Source organism: Oncorhynchus clarkii, chromosome 12, assembly GCF_045791955.1.
Source record: "Oncorhynchus clarkii lewisi isolate Uvic-CL-2024 chromosome 12, UVic_Ocla_1.0, whole genome shotgun sequence".
NCBI lineage: Eukaryota > Metazoa > Chordata > Actinopteri > Salmoniformes > Salmonidae > Oncorhynchus > Oncorhynchus clarkii.
The window spans coordinates 69,237,997-69,257,167 of NC_092158.1; the positions used below are offsets into that span (position 1 = coordinate 69,237,997).

At 41.9% G+C, this 19,171-nt stretch overlaps 1 protein-coding gene across 1 annotated transcript in view; it reads left to right on the forward strand.

The window, feature by feature from the left end:
• The first annotated feature begins 15,646 nt into the window (after nt 1-15,646).
• The window catches only part of LOC139422191 (G protein-activated inward rectifier potassium channel 1-like), a 28,606-nt gene continuing 25,081 nt past the window's right edge, over nt 15,647-19,171 (forward strand). The window contains exon 1 of the mRNA XM_071173353.1: nt 15,647-16,315. Within this exon, the coding sequence (XP_071029454.1) occupies nt 15,647-16,315 (669 nt within the window). The remainder of the gene's footprint in view (nt 16,316-19,171) is intronic.

A 19,171-nucleotide genomic window follows, 5' to 3' on the forward strand; every position in this document is an offset into this window, starting at 1 on the left:
GATACTGTGCTGCATGGATATTGTGGCATATTTAGCACAAAATAAATACATTCCTGAAATAGCTTTGACTAATTAGTCACAGTGGTCTGGTCTCCTGTGAACAGAGTAACCCTTACTAAGAACAAGTAGTGGTCCTGAAAATAATAAAATAAAATAAAAGAGAGAGGGAACAAGAACAGCTTACTAACAACAAACTTCAAACTAGCCAAGGGAGGAACAATCATTAGAGACATTCTCTGAAGTGAAGCGGCATCTCTGAATAAGAGCCCCATAGATCTACTGGCTGTGTGAATGAATGTGTATATATATCTAACCACCACTCATCAGACTCTATCCCCCTTTTCCTCTGGTCTCAGCTGCACTCCTAATTGCCTGTGTTAACAACCCAATTAATTCAGTGGAGAGCGTCATTGAAATGGAGACGTATGAGTTAATGCAGAGGGTCAGTGGGTTGCCTTTTGATGTGTGCCACACTGCCCTCCCCCCGTCTTCTTAATATATTCCTGATAACAACCCATATTGCTGACAGCAGCTGTATATTTCAAATCACTTGTCATCTCGAAGCGTTTAAATACGCATTATTAAGACTTCTCTAATCAAATTCAGCAGTGTGGCACAATGCTAGGCTGGGGTGCATATGGCTGTTGTGCAGCGATCTATGGGATGATCAGAGATTAGATGGTGAGAATGTACATTTATGGGCATACATGAAACATTCCCCTCCATTAAACAGAAAGTTCATCAGGGCCACTGCTTGAAGATGTACAGGAGACTGAGGTGATCAATGTGGGCGTTTGGTTGATTTTTATCATCCGTATGCAGAGCAAGACATCTCTTTAACAGTACTACCATATGTTTCTACCACATACTGTAAGACACACTCTGGGACCAACACCCTCACACACTCTTAGAAAAAAGGGTTCCAAAAGGGTCCTTCGGATGTCCCAATATAGGAACCCTTTTTGGCTCCAGGTAGAACCCTCTGTGGAATTGGTTCTATGGAACCCAAAAGGGTTATCAGTGGTGTAAAGTACTTCAGTAAAAAATACTTTAAACTACTACTTATGAAGTTTGAGGTAAATGTACTTTACTTTTTTTATATATTTATATTGTACTTTTTTAAATTTATTTTTTATAAATTTACTTTCCTCTTTATAGTTTGAATGATTTTTCACATAAATCAGTATTTCATTAAAGAATAAGAATGTAATGAACACGAGGGTGACAAAGAGCTGGTTTCAAGCGCAGGGCGCAGCAGGTGTTTGATGTAAAGGACCACAGGAGGAGGCAGGTAGCTGGGTCCAGGGGCAGACAGCAGGTCATACACAGGGGTCCAAAAGGCAACAGTACAAGCAGGGAAAAGGCTAGTAATGTCATCCAGGAGATCAGGGAATAGGTGAATAACAGAAAATCTAATAGACTAAGGTACAGACAGGGAATAGGCGTCATTAGTGAGTCAGGCAAAAACTATCCTACCCGAGAAAACCAGCGCTCCGAAGAGAAGTGTGTCAAAAAACAAACAATATCTTACAAAGATTGGGTGCAAAGAACTGAACTAAATAGTGTGTGATAATGATATACAGGTGTGTGAACAGGTGATCAGAATCCGGGTGATTGGGATCTGGAGAGTGAGCTGCGTTCAGGAGATCTGTGTGAGAGTGTGAGCTGGAAAGTGGACTGGAAAGTGATCTGCATTCAGAGTATCTACATGTATGAGAGTGTGAGTTGGAAGCAGATGTGACAAAGAATAGCACCTTTTCACTTTATTGACTGTACTAAAGTATATGTGACAATAATGAATCAGTAATGCAGCACTTTGCTTCAATAGCCTTTATTTTTTCTATATCTTTGCATATAATTCTGTAATTTACTATGAAATAAAATAAAAATCCTGAAATTCAGGGCTGCAATAATAATTACAAAAAACTCCATCAACAACATGTATAGTATAATCATTCATACTGTACAGTACTGTGACGGTTCTAGTTCTCCCTCTCTCCTGCATTTGGCCACAAGTTCTCATCAACTTCACATCGTATGTCTTCTCTGGCAATGCGTCTTGGAAAGTATCTTCTGGAATGTCTAATCCAACCCAGGCAGTCTTCAGGAGAAGTGTCTCCACACCCTGCCAGTCTTCAGGAGAAGTGTCTCCACACCCCACATTCATGGCATCCAATAAGGACATCTGGTCATGTGAATGGTGGTCATAAACCTTCCACCTCCACGCAGAGACAAACTCCTCTATGGGGTTTAGGAAGGGGGAGTATGGAGGCAGGAATAGTACGGACATCCTGGGATGTGTGGGAAACCAGCCTGTGACTGCAGCAAACCAGTCTGTGACTGCAGCAGAGTGGTGGAATGCCACATTATCCCACACAACAACGGAGGTAGGGGAGTTTCCTCCCTTCTCTCCTCCGCTGGCACAAGTCGATTATGCAGGTCATCCGGAAAAGAAATGAGCCTCTCTGTATTGTAAGACCCAATGAGTAGTTTGTCTAACAGCAAACCATCATTGGACAGTGCTGCACACATTGTGATGTTCGCTCCTCTGTGGCCTGGGACATCCACGGATGCTCTCTGCCCAATTACATTTCTTCCCCTGCGGCGTGTTTTTGCCAGGTTCCAGCTTCATCCACAAAGATGAATGTATGTGCAGTTTACCTGGCTTCCATCTTCATTACTCTCTAAAATAGAGTAAATCCACAGTTTTGCAGTACTTTACATTATACATAGCTGTGTATGTACCCTGTTTGGTTATTGAACAGACATCTTACCCGGACATATTGATACGGGAGTTCTTTCACACGTTCACCGTTTCCCTCAAAGGGTACAGTGTACAACTGCTTAATCCTTATTTTATGTTTCTCTAGGACTCTGGAAATTGTCGTTGTGCTGACCGTATTCACATTCCTAAAAGTAATATTGTCTGCCAGCACTCTGCACTGAATTTCCAGCGGTTTTATTGCATTGTTGCCAATTACCATGTCAACAATGGCAATTTCCTGCGCATCTGATAATATTCTGCCTCTCCCTCCTGTGGGAGGCAACCTTTGGAACCTACTGAAAAACACAAAACAATCGATATATTTCAAAATGTCAGTACATGTAAAAATGTGAACATACTGTATTGTACTGTAATATGCAGTTCAATTATCATTGAAGGATGCAGATCTCACCTGTTGTTTTGCCGGACATTTTGTACTATTGATGCAACTGTTGAATGCTGCAGATTTGGTTGTACCCTTAAACCGGCCTCTCTCAAAGAGAGACCATGGTTTACAACATGGTCAATAATTGTGGCCCTTATCTCATCAGAGACCACCTCTCTTGGTCTTCCTCTCCTTTGTCCTCCATGCATTCTCCCTCTCCCTGCCACTCTTCTTTCCCCATCAACCTGTCTTCCTTCATCCATGTTTCTTAACTAAATCATTCCGAAGCCATTCTCTTTTGTCTGTTTGGTAACGAGACTGAAAGATGGATACTTGGGTAGGCTTTAAACTGAAATTGCAATCAGCTGTGTTTGGAATGATTAAATATTCTGCTGAGATTTTCTATATGTTTCCATCTGGCTACTGCAGAAATGCACGACATTTGCCATCATTCTGTATGAAATGTGTTTTGAATAGTTTTGGTAAAAGTGTGTAGCATTTGAAAACGTGCTGCAAATATATGGTTTTGCAGGTAGTGATGAATGAGAAAAGAGTTCATGGATTTCGGAGAATGTGGTCATTGAATGCATTTTGTGTGAAAGCAATGAACAATGATTCACAGTTTGGTCCACATACACTTCTGTTTCGCTGACTGTGGGAAGAGTTTTGACAATGTGACTTCAGTTTTGACCAATGCATGTTAGCAATTGAAAAAAACTGTAATATAATGAATTTCTAATTATTTATACTTTTACTTTTGATACTTAAGTATATTTGAATCCAAATACTTTTAGAATTTTACTCAAGTAGAATTTTGCTGGGTACCTTTTACTTGAGTCATTTTCTATTGACATATCTTTACTTTTACTCAAGTACGACAATTGGGTACTTTTTCCACCACTGAGGGTTATACCTGGAACCAAAAAGGGTTCTTCAAAGGGTTCTCCTGTGGGGACAGGTGAAGAACCCTTTCAGGTTCTGGATAGCACCATCTTTTCTAATAGTGCAGTTGCAGGTATTTTGTCATTGTATTGTCAGTTTGAGTGCAGATAAAGATCAGCTTTCCATCACTGTCTCCTTCCAGCCCAGCGGTTAAGTTAAGGTTGCGGATGGGACAGAAAGGCGTCAGAGGCTTCACCACCACTGCACCCCCAGGTAAACCAATCCTCTCTCTGTGCAGAGGAGACTGAGGAGAGAGCTAGTCTCTACCTGCAAGCTGTCCTTGACTATCAATGATGAACATGTCTTTAGGGTGGCCTAGCTCCCCCAAGTGACTATTTACACTGTATTCAAGGATTTCCTTTGTGTTGTCTTAGGAATTCAGCCCTCTTTGTGTTGCTCTTGACATCCCCCATTCTGTCACAGGTCTATGAAGCAGAGGTTCAGTTGTCTTTACATTCTCTAGGTCTAATAGCTGATTGGAGGTTACCTTTACAGTAATACTATTGGTCAACAACTCAGATTGTGAATCCAAACAACTCAGATGTTATAAAGGGGTCTTGGATTCGATGTCTCTTTTTCTTTGTTCCTGACCTGTCGCTGGTGAGATACACTTCTCTCTTTCCTCCCCAGGGACACTTGGGGGCATGGCCTTTCAAGCTATGACTTCTCTCTCTCTCTCCCCCGCTCGGATCTTGCCTAGAATAATGCCTTGTAATGGTTGTTAATGATTTGTAACTTAAGCTTTATGCATTGTATAATGTATCGTTCATTTTACAATGATATTAAATATATTTGCCCTTAGAATTCCATTCTCAGACCTTTCTTGACCTTTCTATTACTGTAACTCTATCAATAGTCTCTTGCACATTGCTAAATTCACTATTATGGAGTCAGATATTCCGTTTAATAGACTTTGTTAACATACAAATGGCATAGTTTTATCACAGGTCACTTGTGAGGTGTATATATATATATATATATATATATATATATATATATATATATATATATATATATATATATATATATATATATAATATCATATGATAACTATTACCCCACTACATGTCCGACTGAAACAGCAAGAAAACAAATCTCACATCATCTAAGTCCCAAATGACACCCTATTCCCTTAATAGTATATCACTTCTGACCAGAGCACTAGTGCACTAAATATGGAATAGGGTGCCACTTTGGGACTCAGACATCATTACCTCATCTGGTATTTAAGGCAACTTGCTGGGTCACGTGACAAACTGCTCATAGATGGCTATCAATTCTCTTTACTCATCTATAATTCAGTGCATTACATTACTATGTCTTTCCTCAGTCTCCCTTCCTCTGTTCCTTTGTCTCTCCTCCCCCCCAGATCCACCCAACACGAGAGACGATCTGCACAAAATAGAATTGCTGAATATCACATTACATTCTTTGTCTATTATTGGAAGCCAAGGAGAAAGGAATGATTGACAGGCCAGGCTGAGTGGCTGGCCTTGATTTGCAAAACTAAGCCCCTCATTGAGGAAAGCCCCTGCCAGTCAAACAACAGGATAGGAAATCTCAACATGGCTGTTAAGACATTTTGAAAGGCTTTGATATTTTTGCCTTGATATTTCAGAAAGTATGATTGCCATGACGATAAAAAAAATCTGTTCAAGTATTTCATCATTAGCCATCTTAGTTGTGTGTCTACATTGCTGTGGTACTGCGGTAGTTCTGCTTCTACAATCTAATATTATATTGGGATTAAGAGCAGGGATCTAGTGGAGGATAACCACATGTAAATGCAGTTTACCCACTTTTTTTTTTCTCAACAGTTTACCCAACCTTCGCAGAAAAATGCATTGAAGTATCACCCACCTAACATTTTACCACTAAATCCCTGATGAGACTATGTTACTGGGACGCATATACACCATTTCAAATATCCCAAATGCTTCCACTAATTCCATCTCTGTGTTTGTGCATTTTGTTCTACTTGAATGGGTCTAATTAGATTGTATTGATTCTAGCCTCTCTCCCTCCAGACAGAAGATCTTGGCTGGCAGCCCGGTGGACTGTCTCCTGCTCTCTGGCTGACTACTTCTGGCTAATGTTTTTACAACTCTCTCTCTCTCTCAATTCAATTTCAATTTATGCCATAAAAAGGAACATAAAATTCGACATACCAATTAGGATCTGGTCAAAAAAATACCTGAATCAGTTATAGAACCCATTCATTGTTTGGTGTTTTACATTTGTACACTGAGGATATTTTTGCAGAATTCTGCATGCAGTCTCAATTTGGTGTTTGTCCCATTTTGTGAATTCTTGGTTGGTGAGCGGACCCCAGACCTCACAACCATAAAGGGCAATGGGTTCTGAAACCGATTCAAGTTTTTTTTAGCCAGATCCTAATTGGTATGTCGAATTTTATGTTCCTTTTGAAGGCCCTTCTTGCCTTGTCTCACACCTCGTTCACAGCTCTCTCTCTCTCTCTCTCTCTCTCTCTCTCTCTCTCTCTCTCTCTCTCTCTCTCTCTCTCTCTCTCTCTCAATTCAATTCAATTCAATTTAAGGGGCTTAATCGGCTTGAGAAACATTTGTTTACATTGCCAAAGCAAGTGAAATAGATAATAAACAAAAGTGAAATTAATTAATTAATTTAATTAATTAAAAAATGAACAGTAAACATTACACTTACAAAAGTTGTTTCAAATGTTATATTATGTCTATATACAGCGTTGTAATGATGTGCAAATAGTTCAAGTACAAAAAGGGATATACATAAACATAAATATAGGTTGTATTTACAATGGTGTTTGTTCTTCACCGGTTGCCTTTTAATCTTGCTATGATGGCACACAGTGGAATTTCACACAATAGATATGGGAGTTTATCAAAATTGGATTTGTTTTTGAATTCTTTGTGGGTCTGTGTAATCTGAGCGATATATGTGTCTCTAATATGGTCATACATTTGGCAGGAGGTTAGGAAGTCCACCTAATTTCCACCTAATTTTGTGGGAAGTCTGCACATAGCCTGTCTTCCCTTGAGAGCCAGGTCTGCCTTCGGCGGCCTTTCTCAATAGCAAGGCTATGCTCACTGAGTCTGTACATAGTCAACGAGTTCCTTAATTTTGGGTCAGTCACAGTGGTCAGGTATTCTGCCACTGTGTACTCTATGTTTAGGGCTAAATAGCATTCTAGTCTGATCTGTTTTTTTGTAAATTCTTTCCAATGTGTCAAGTAATTATCTTTTTGTTTTCTCATGATTTGATTGGATCTAATTGTGTTGCTGTCCTGGGGCTCTGTGTGGGTCTGTTTGTGTTTGTGAACAGAGCCACAGGACACACTTAGGGGACTCTTCCCCAGGTGCATCTCTCTGTAGGTGTTGGCTTTGATATGGAAGGTTTGGGAATTGCTTCTTTTCAGGTGGTTGTAGAATTTGTAGAATTTAACGTCTCTTTACTGGATTTCGATAATTAGAGGGTATCGGCCTAATTTATGCCTTATTTGGTGTTTTACATTGTACACAGAGGATACCCTGTCTCGCTATGTCTGCACATTGACCCTGGCATCTTTGGCTCATGGTGGGCTTGTGTTTGGGTTTTATGTCCTAGTAGTTATCAGTGAAAAGGAGCAGTGGTTAAGATTAGCTATAGTAAAAAAAACTCAGTTGGCAAAGTGCCCCTGTAGGTCTACTCTAAGCCCTTAGATCGCATTATCTACTAAGCTAACATATGGAATTGTTTTAAGATGGTCATAAAATTGATAATTCAGGCATTTGATTTGGAATTTTAGGACCCCTGTAGGTATAAACAAATATATATTTTAAAAAATGATTTGATGAAACATTGAATTTTGCCTTTATTGCTGTACCCCATATAAACACATTGAATAACACATTCATAGAAGGAAAAATAGAAAGTCAAAAAAATAAATAATAAGCCACAAGGTTTTGAAGTGTCTGTCCTATATCTGAAAGATAAGAAAATATTAAATGTTTTGTCACATTATTTTTGGCACATTTGACCCCCTATGCACTTTTTGTCATTTCTACAGCCCAGTACAGGGTTAAATTCAGATGACTCCCCTGAAGCGCAAACTTTATATCTCGGCTGACAGTGGAAAGAGGGGATTGCGCTGTATCCACTACAAGGTCTCCAGCATAAACACACGGGTAGCTATACAATATTCAAAATGACATAGGGGGCTATAAAGACTGGTTCAGTTCAATTCAATATTCATGACACACACACACACACACACACACACACACTGTGGGAGCCGCTGGAAGCAATACTTCGCATTATATTAATCTGCCGTATAATTTCTGATGGATGCTTTTAATACAGTTTTCAACAGGCCTATCAATGAAAACCTGCAAAGAATCCATATAATTTCTTTATTTGATATCTCCCTCACTATAATTTAGAGCCAGAGGGAAAATTAAACCAGTCAGTCCTGCGATATTCTTTTCCAGAGGAAAGCAATAAACATTGAATATAATAAGGTCCCACTTGTTAATTTTAAACTGGCAGTTGCTGAAACAGCCAGTTGCTGATACAGTATATTTGGCAATGACTCAATACTCTTATTTCAACATACAGTACCAGCCAAACGTTTGGACACACCGACTCATTCAAGGGTTTTTCTTTATTTGTACTATTTTCTTAGTGAAGACATCGAAACTATGAAATAGCACACATGGAATCATGTAGTAACCAAGCAAGTGTTTTATATTTGAAAATCTTCAAAGTTGCCACCCTTTGCCTTGATGACAGATTTGCACACTCTTGGCATTCTCTCAACCAGCTTCACGAGGTAGTCACCTGGAATGCATTTCAATAAACAGGTGTGCCTTGTTACAGTTTTTCCCAGTCGCTTTGGTGCATTTCTTAGATCAAAAGTGAAATTCTTGATACTACTTGTACAAATTCCAAATCATCTAGTCACTTGTGCACATCATTAAAGCAATGTCTTATTCCTTTGAACAAATTGCAATTGATAATGTACAAGTGTCAGCTTTTTTTCCACATTATCAATTGCTCATGTAATGTTGATCAAAATATAGTAGATGGTTCTCTGTTGAATAGTCTTACCCCTCAAAACATCTAGGCATTAGTTCCTTGCATAAGCCATTACATGCAAAATTGTTGAACTATTTGTCATAAACTGTCAAGCATAGTTTTACACCTTTCTATTGGACCTTTTGTACAAAAACGTGAATTGATGAATCGTGCAGGTGAAATTGACCCTCACTCATGAAGGAATGTAAAGTGTTAGTTCAACCAACAATCGACCAGTTGTCTAAATTGCTCAAAGGTACATCTCATGAAGAATCAATTGGCAAGCATATATAGACAGACCACAACACAGAGTTGCATTTTTCCAATAATGGATGGACCAGGAAACGAACAGGGTCAACAGCCAAAAGGAGGAAGAAGAGGAGCAAGGATGCGTGGTGGAAGGCAAAACAGAGGAAGAGGCAGAAGAGGACATAGGCGCATATCTGATGACATAAGGGCCACTGTTGTAGACCATGTTGTCAATCATGGCCTTACAATGGCTGAGGCGGGTCGAAGGGTCCAGCCGAATATTGGGAGATCAACCGTGTCCTCAATAGTTCAAACGTTTAGAAGAGAGAACAGGTATGTCCACCAATGTACAGTGCACTGTTACTGTATATAAGCAGTATACTGTATACTTCCTACATGCTTCATATTACAGTAGTCCACTTGTATTTCACAGCATACAGAAATATACTCTATACAGATACATACTGCACCTTACATGCACCCACCTGTATGTTTTACAGTAAAATGTGTGTTCGCATAGTTTTTGTCTATGTGAAAGTGTGCGATGCATCACTGCATTTTTAGGACTGCAAGATTACCTCAAACCGGTGGCAGAGGACGCCTTTTCACACCTCAACAGGAGGAGGCTACTTGCACCATGGTCCGAGCAAACAATGCCATGAGACTCAGGGAAATACAAAGGACCATTATAGAAGACAACGATGTCTTTGAAAACATCCATACGGTTAGCATCTCAACCATCGACAGAGTGCTGCATAGAAACCAGATGAGTATGAAACAGCTGTACCGTGTACCATTCCAAAGGAATAAGGACAGAGTTAAGGAGCTACGGTACCAGTATGTACAGGTGAAACATATATCTATGTAATTACTTTACAGCAACATTTTATAGTGATACATAGTACAGTAAGCATAAACTACACACATTTCCATTGCTGTGGAAGGAACATGCAGTATACTGAATGTACATTTTATGTCACTCTTCCTTACCAAAACAAATTCAACTGTGTGTTCTGGGATATAGCGTATAATGGAGTTCGAATCAAGTAAACCCTCTCACAACTTTGTATACGTGGATGAGGCTGGCTTCAACCTGACCAAATGCAGAAGGCGGGGTCGGAATATCATCGGTCACAGAGCTACTGTGGATTTGCCAGGCCAACGGGGAGGAAATATCACCATGTGTGCTGCTATTTCGGAGCATGGTGTCCTAACCCATATCCCCCTTATAGGGCCATACAACACCCAGCATCTACTCAACTTTTTAGAGACTCTCTACAGGGCTCTCATCCCTGATGATGAGAGGGGTCTGTTTAGAGAGGATTTGCCAAAGTATGTGGTCATTTGTGATAATGTGAGTTTCCATCGATCAAACATCATAAGGCAATGGTTTGTGACCCACCCGAGGATGCTCATAGAATTCCTCCCACCTTATTCACCATTCCTTAACCCAATTGAGGAGTTATTTTCAGCATGGAGGTGGAAGGTGTACGATCGTCAGCCACACACACAGATGACCCTGCTGGCTGCAATGGATGCAGCATGTGAGGACATCACAGTAGATGCCTGCAGAGGATGGATAAGGCATTCCAAAATATTCTTTCCACGTTGCATTGGAAGGGAAAATATCCGGTGTGATGTGGATGAGAATATGTTGGCCGACAGACAGGAACGTCTGGATGTGTAGAGACAGCACAACAGTGCTGCGGGCAAAGTTGTGCCTTAGGGGTGGTTTCCTGTGTTTCTTTCTAATTTACTTTTTTTTCCTTTGTGCCCCTTGAGTTGTCCAGTCTCTTTCAATCAATAACCCACATACAGTAATACAGTGCCTTGCGAAAGTATTCGGCCCCCTTGAACTTTGCGACCTTTTGCCACATTTCAGGCTTCAAACATAAAGATATAAAACTGTATTTTTTTGTGAAGAATCAACAACAAGTGGGACACAATCATGAAGTGGAACGACATTTATTGAATATTTAAAACTTTTTTAACAAATCAAAAACTGAAAAATTGGGCGTGCAAAATTATTCAGCCCCCTTAAGTTAATACTTTGTAGCGCCACCTTTTGCTGCGATTACAGCTGTAAGTCGCTTGGGGTATGTCTCTATTAGTTTTGCACATCGAGAGACTGAATTTTTTTCCCATTCCTCCTTGCAAAACAGCTCGAGCTCAGTGAGGTTGGATGGAGAGCATTTGTGAACAGCAGTTTTCAGGTCTTTCCACAGATTCTCGATTGGATTCAGGTCTGGACTTTGACTTGGCCATTCTAACACCTGGATATGTTTATTTTTGAACCATTCCATTGTAGATTTTGCTTTATGTTTTGGATCATTGTCTTGTTGGAAGACAAATTTCCGTCCCAGTCTCAGGTCTTTTGCAGACTCCATCAGGTTTTCTTCCAGAATGGTCCTGTATTTGGCTCCATCCATCTTCCCATCAATTTTAACCATCTTCCCTGTCCCTGCTGAAGAAAAGCAGGCCCAAACCATGATGCTGCCACCACCATGTTTGACAGTGGGGATGGTGTGTTCAGGGTGATGAGCTGTGTTGCTTTTACGCCAAACATAACGTTTTGCATTGTTGCCAAAAAGTTCAATTTTGGTTTCATCTAACCAGAGCACCTTCTTCCACATGTTTGGTGTGTCTCCCAGGTGGCTTGTGGCAAACTTTAAACAACACTTTTTATGGATATCTTTAAGAAATGGCTTTCTTCTTGCCACTCTTCCATAAAGGCCAGATTTGTGCAATATACGACTGATTGTTGTCCTATGGACAGAGTCTCCCACCTCAGCTGTAGATCTCTGCAGTTCATCCAGAGTGATCATGGGCCTCTTGGCTGCATCTCTGATCAGTCTTCTCCTTGTATGAGCTGAAAGTTTAGAGGGACGGCCAGGTCTTGGTAGATTTGCAGTGGTCTGATACTCCTTCCATTTCAATATTATCGCTTGCACAGTGCTCCTTGGGATGTTTAAAGCTTGGGAAATCATTTTGTATCCAAATCCGGCTTTAAACTTCTTCACAGCAGTATCTCGGACCTGCCTGGTGTGTTCCTTGTTCTTCATGATGCTCTCTGCGCTTTTAACGGACCTCTGAGACTATCACAGTGCAGGTGCCTTTATACGGAGACTTGATTACACACAGGTGGATTGTATTTATCATCATTAGTCATTTAGGTCAACATTGGATCATTCAGAGATCCTCACTGAACTTCTGGAGAGAGTTTGCTGCACTGAAAGTAAAGGGGCTGAATAATTTTGCACGCCCAATTTTTCAGTTTTTGATTTGTTAAAAAAGTTTGAAATATTCAATAAATGTCGTTCCACTTCATGATTGTGTCCCACTTGTTGTTGATTCTTCACAAAAAAATACAGTTTTATATCTTTATGTTTGAAGCCTGAAATGTGGCAAAAGGTCGCAAAGTTCAAGGGGGCCGAATACTTTCGCAAGGCACTGAAGAAGGGTGATGGAGTGCAGCATCAGATGACTTGGCCTCCACAATCACCCAACCTCAACCCAATTGAGATGATTTGGGATGATTTGGACCGCAGAGTGAACGAAAAGCAGCTAACAAGTGTTCAGCATATGCGGGAACTCCTTCAAGACTGTTGGAAAAGCATTCCAGGTGAAGCTGGTTGAGAAAATGCCAAGAGTGTGCAAAGCTGTCATCAAGGCAAAGGATGGCTACTTTGAAGAATGAAAAATATATTTGTTTAATACTTTTTTGGTTACTACATGATTCCATATGTGTTATTTCATAGTTTTGCTGTCTTCACTATTATTCTACAATGTAGAAAATAGTATAAAAAAAAAGAATAACCCTTGAATGAGTAGGTGTGTCCAAACTTTGACAGGTACTATAGGTGGTTAAAAAAAAGTATCCCGAAAAAATCTGTTGAGTGTCTAACCTCTGGGAACCCATTCTCATTCCATTTGAACACAACAGCGCACCCATTCATTGTCTATCTGTCCGTTTGATAACTGGGAATCTATCCATAAGTGACTAATCACAGTGAAACAGCTGGTTATCTCCTTGTGGGCCTGTTAATGGCAGTAACAGATGATTGTATTACTGCAACAGATAATGTATTTGATCCAACTGCTCTGCTGAACGGACCTATATCATCAGCCACACTGCTCTCTCTCTCTATAAACACAAGGTAAAGCCAGAATAAGTTGGGCCTATAAATAGCCTAAACCAAACGATTACACAGCCCCATTGTGATACAGTATATAATTGTTTTGATATAGACTGATTGTACAAAACGTTAAGAACACCCCTCTTTGCCCCTCAGAACAGCCTTAATTTGTCGAGGCATGGACTCTGCAGGGTGTCTAAAGCGTTCCACATGGATGCCGTCTCATGTTGACTTCAAAGCTTCCCACAGTTGTGTTAAATTGGCTGGATGTCCTTTGGGTGGTGGACCATCTTTGATTCACAGGGGAAATTGTTGAGTGTGAAAAACCCAGTAGCGTTGCAGTTCACACAAACTGGTGTGCCCGGCACCTATTATCATACCCAATTCAAAGGCACTTACTGTTGATCTTTTGTCTTTCCCATTCACCCTCTGAATGGCACACATACGCAATACTTGTCTCAAGGCTTAAAAATCCTCCTTGAACCTGTCTCCTCCCCTTCATCTACAGTAATTGAAGTGGATTGAAGTGGTCTTAGCTTTCACCTGGATTCACCTGGTCAGTCTATGTTCTGGATGATTTGTATACTCAGTGTAGATAAAATGACCTGGACATCAGTGACCATGTGGAATGGACAGACAGACAGACAGACAGACAGACAGACAGACAGACAGACAGACAGACAGACAGACAGACAGACAGACAGACAGACAGACAGACAGACAGACAGACAGACAGACAGACAGACAGACAGACAGACAGACAGACAGACAGACAGACAGACAGACAGACAGACAGACAGACAGACAGACAGACAGACAGACAGACAGACAGACAGACAGACAGACAGACAGACAGACAGACAGACAGACAGACAGACAGACAGACAGACAGACAGACAGACAGACAGACAGACAGACAGACAGACAGACAGACAGACAGACAGACAGACAGACAGACAGACAGACAGACAGACAGACAGACAGACAGACAGACAGACAGACAGACAGACAGACAGACAGACAGACAGATAGATAGATAGATAGACAGATAGATAGATAGATAGATAGATAGATAGATAGATAGATCTATGAGACATATAGATGGTTATGAAGTTCAATCAATGCAGAATCGGACTAACTGGAATGAACAATATAGCATAACTATGCACAGGATTCAGCCATCTTCTACAGTTACAATACATTCCTTTGTGCTGGGCTGATTAGCAGCAAGTGCCAAGGTCGAATCTGCCCACTGTTTTGAAGATATCCTCTGGGACATGTCTGAAAAGGGCCTGTAGTATGTTTGAATCAATAACAGGCTCTCCACAGGAAACTAAAGAAGAGCAACTACATTAGCAAGGGGGTTGAATTTGGAGCTGTGTAGAAATAGAGTGCACATGAAAGTTGCTGCAAAGCAAATTGGAGTAAATGAGGCCCACGAAATAAATCACTGACCCCTGCGCTACGCTCATACGAATGTACGTGCGTTTTCTGTCCGCAAGGTGGCATTGCCTGACTTCAGAGCAGGTAGCGGGGAAACTGAATGGGGTCCAACCATCCCGAGTTTCATTAGGCTACCGTAGCCTAATCAAGTGGTTGTTTTTGGTAATGATCCTCTCCGCAGGCCTACCTCTCCCCAAGGAATACTGTTTTTGAATGACATATATATATATTTAATTTGAATATTTAAAAAAATCTGCTGATAAATTATATTGAATAACCCCCCCCTCTCTCTCTCTTGCACACACACACACACACACACACACACTGTCTCTCACTAATTCTCAGTGTGGTCATGTCTGTTCAGGAGACAGTCTACTCCGAGGGCACTCTCACTTTAATCGAAGGCAGAGGGACAGCGAGTGAATAACCATCACCTCCTTATGGCACACCCAACCCACCATATCTTTTCGTGGAAAATGTTAAACTAAAGCCTGTGAGAGTAGGTTAAAAGCTTTTGTAAAGAGTGCACTGTTTAGAGGAGGATACCCAGATCCGTGCGCAGCGCGTTATTGGCCATGGAGACCTTTACGCGCTACAGATAACAAGTCTTTGTGAAACAAAGACAACAAAGTAATGGATCAAAACTGCAAGTGATTTTTTTCATACTCTGATAAAGTTATGGCTGCGCTACGGAGGAAATTTGGGGAGGACTATCAGGTAGTGAATACAAACCGAGACACCACCGCTTTTACCGCACCTGTCAAAAAGAAACGCCAGCGGTTCGTGGAGAAGAACGGTCGTTGCAACGTGCAGCACGGGAACCTCGGCGGGGAGACCAGCCGATACATCTCCGACCTCTTCACCACCTTGGTGGACCTCAAGTGGCGATGGAACTTACTCATCTTTGTTCTGACCTATACAGTAGCATGGCTGGTCATGGCTTCTATGTGGTGGATCATCGCCTACATCAGAGGAGACATAAACCATGGTCACGACTCGTCCTACACCCCCTGCGTTGCCAACGTTTACAACTTCCCCTCCGCTTTCCTATTCTTCATAGAGACCGAGGCCACCATCGGCTACGGCTACCGCTACATAACGGAGAAATGTCCAGAGGGCATCATTCTCTTCTTGTTCCAGTCGCTGCTGGGGTCTATCGTGGACGCCTTTCTGATCGGCTGCATGTTCATTAAAATGTCCCAGCCTAAGAAGCGCGCAGAGACGCTTATGTTTAGCCAGGACTCAGTGATCTCGCAGCGCGACGGGAAACTGTGCCTCATGTTCCGCGTGGGCAACCTGCGAAACAGCCATATGGTGTCTGCGCAGATCAGGTGCAAACTCATAAAGGTAAAGTAAACAAGCATCACCGGGGTATTTAGGCAACTGATCATATAATGACCCACGGGGATAATTCTCTACTAAAAGCCTTTGGCGGTAGGGGGAAATTAAACTCCCAGGCATAAAATGCCAAGATGTTGTGTGCTAATGTCATGTTTAATGTGCGTAACTAATTAGCATGTATTATATTCGCATTCATTGTTTCACATAACCTATACAGTATGTGCTTCTCCATCACCCCGTCTGTTTTTGGGGTCCTACAATGCTGTGACAAACAATCAATTCAACATGAAAGTGGCAAACATAATAGCAGAAGAAAATGTAATACATGTAATCACGTTGAATAGAGCAAACCTATAGGAGTCTCTCTGCACTATGATAGCAGTTGCATATCAGAGATATTCATTCATCTTATTTTTCTAAGCTTAATTATAAGCAGGTCTTAGTCCACAGTTTGTGCCTTGTTAAACAACAAAATGGCTTAAGATTGTATTTCGGGTGAGCGATAGACATGTCCAAGACAGGGTCTGATAAGAGAGTGAGAGACAGAGAGGGGTTGAGAGAGAGAGAGAAAGAGAGGGGACAGCTGAGAAAGAGAGAGAGAGAGGGGGGTTGAGAGAGAGAGAGAGGGGACAGCTGAGAAAGAGAGAGAGAGAGAGAGAGAGAGAGAGAGAGAAAGAGAGGGGACAGCTGAGAAAGAGAGAGAAAGAGAGGGAGAGAAAGAGAGAGGGGTTGAGAGAGAGAGAGAAAGAGAGGGGGCAGCTGAGAAAGAGAGAGAGAGGGAGAGAGAGAAAGAGAGGGGACAGCTGAGAAAGAGAGAGCGAGAGAGAGGGAGAGAGAGAAAGAGAGGGGACAGCTGAGAAAGAGAGAGAGAGAGAGAGAGAGAGAGAGGGGGGTTGAGAGAGAGAGAGATAAAGAGAGGGGGCAGCTAAGAAAGAGAGAGAGGGGGAGAGAGAGAGGCAGAGAAAGAGAGAGGGGTTGAGAGAGAGAGAGAAAGAGAGGGGGCAGCTGAGAATGAGAGAGGGAGAGAGAGGGGGGAGAGAGAGAAAGAGGGAGAGAAATTAAGAGAGGGGGCAGCTGAGAAAGAGAGAGAGAGAGAGAGAGAGAGAGAGAGAGGGGGAGAGAGAGAGAGAGAAAGAAAGAGAGGGGGCAGCTGAGAGAGAGAGAGAGAGAGAGAGAGAAGAGAGAGGGCAACTGAGAGAGAGAGAGAGAGAGAGAGAGAGAGAGAGAGAGAGAGAGAGAGAGAGAGAGAGAGAGGTCTTCAGTGGCGCAGCTACAGCGTGTCCGACATCAGTCACCCTTCAGCCAGTGACATTTAGAAGAGCAGGTGGTTTAACTGCGGGACATGGTAGTGTATCAGTGAGCTGCTCTGACAGAGATCTGGGCTCTCAGGCTGGCGTTTGACAGTTAAAACTCCAGCCATGAAACACACAGAAACAAATCATCATCAGCCATACATGCTGCTCACCCCGATCAAGCATGATATCAGGTCAGAAGTGGCCCTGGACTTAAGACCCTGGAGTAAAGGAATAAATCATATTTATAGTGCATGTGGAAACACCTTTCATTTTCACTCTCACGCAGGGTAGCCTAGTGGTTAGAGCGGTGGACTAGTAACCGGAATGTTGCAAGTTCAAACCCCCGAGCTGACAAGGTACAAATCTGTTGTTCTGCCCCTGAACAGGCAGTTAACCCACTGTTCCTAGGCTGTCATTGAAAATACTGACTTGCCTAGTTAGATAAAAAAATAAAACAATTGTACAGTCTGGTTTGAATAGGACTTTGTAGAGACACTCTGATATGAAACCAAAGAGAGGCAATAACATTGGTTCTGGGAACACACACACACACACTTTGAGCTATGTGTTCCCCCACTGCGAACACATCAGCACATTGAACATACCACGGGTCAACTTTATAATACAAGCATCCAGTGTGGCTGAGAGAGAGAGATTCAGGGAGAACCCCACCACTCTACAGCCACAGCCTGGCAGTCCCCAAAGAGAACAGCCTCCTAGGCACACAGTCAGAACAGACACAATAGATAGCCCCAAGAAGGGTGTTTCTCTGGGATGAACCTCAGCCTCCCAGGCAGACCATATACAGCAGCTGGAGGGGTGCACCACACCTGTGACAGGGTGTGCACGGTTCTCCAAATGGCTGGTCATTTACTGGAGGGCTAGTTTGTTGATTCGCTTAGACTGTATAATAATTGAATAGGGCTCAAGCACAGACCCAGGCGCCTTCACAATATAAAGTTCCCCTATAGGGTGGGTGTATTTTGAGAGGAAAAAGGAGGACGGGGCACAGTCCGTCCATTCAACGTCTGTGCCCAGTGGAATGGCGTGGAAACAACTTTGATTCAACCAGCGTGTGCCCAGTGTTTGCCCAGCGGTTCGGCTATGAGAGGCAAACACAGAGATTGCGCCATGAAATATGTGAAGCGCAGGCAGGCGCTTTGAGCACGAGTAAGAAACTCACACTCACTTTTTCTCTCTGACTACAAAGGGGGGGGGGGGAAATGAAAGAATACAACATCATCCCCCTCCTCCTCTCCTGCTCTCTCTTTGAGTTACCATCCATACAACCCACACTGTACTCTGGGCTCTTTCGTATTGTTGCTCTGCTGTCAGGCTTCACAGCACAGCCCTGTGCTACTTTCACTTCAAAGACCCTTTATCCGGAACAAAAATGTACAAATAAGCCTCCTAGTTTTGGGAAAACACATCTGAAAACAAATGACTCATAAATTAATCGTATTAAAACAGTTGTAAAAGTTAACATGAATTATAGTCATGAAGAATAAAACATTTCTTCACAGGAATCATGCTATTTTGTAAGTAAATAAATGTGTATATTTTGTCA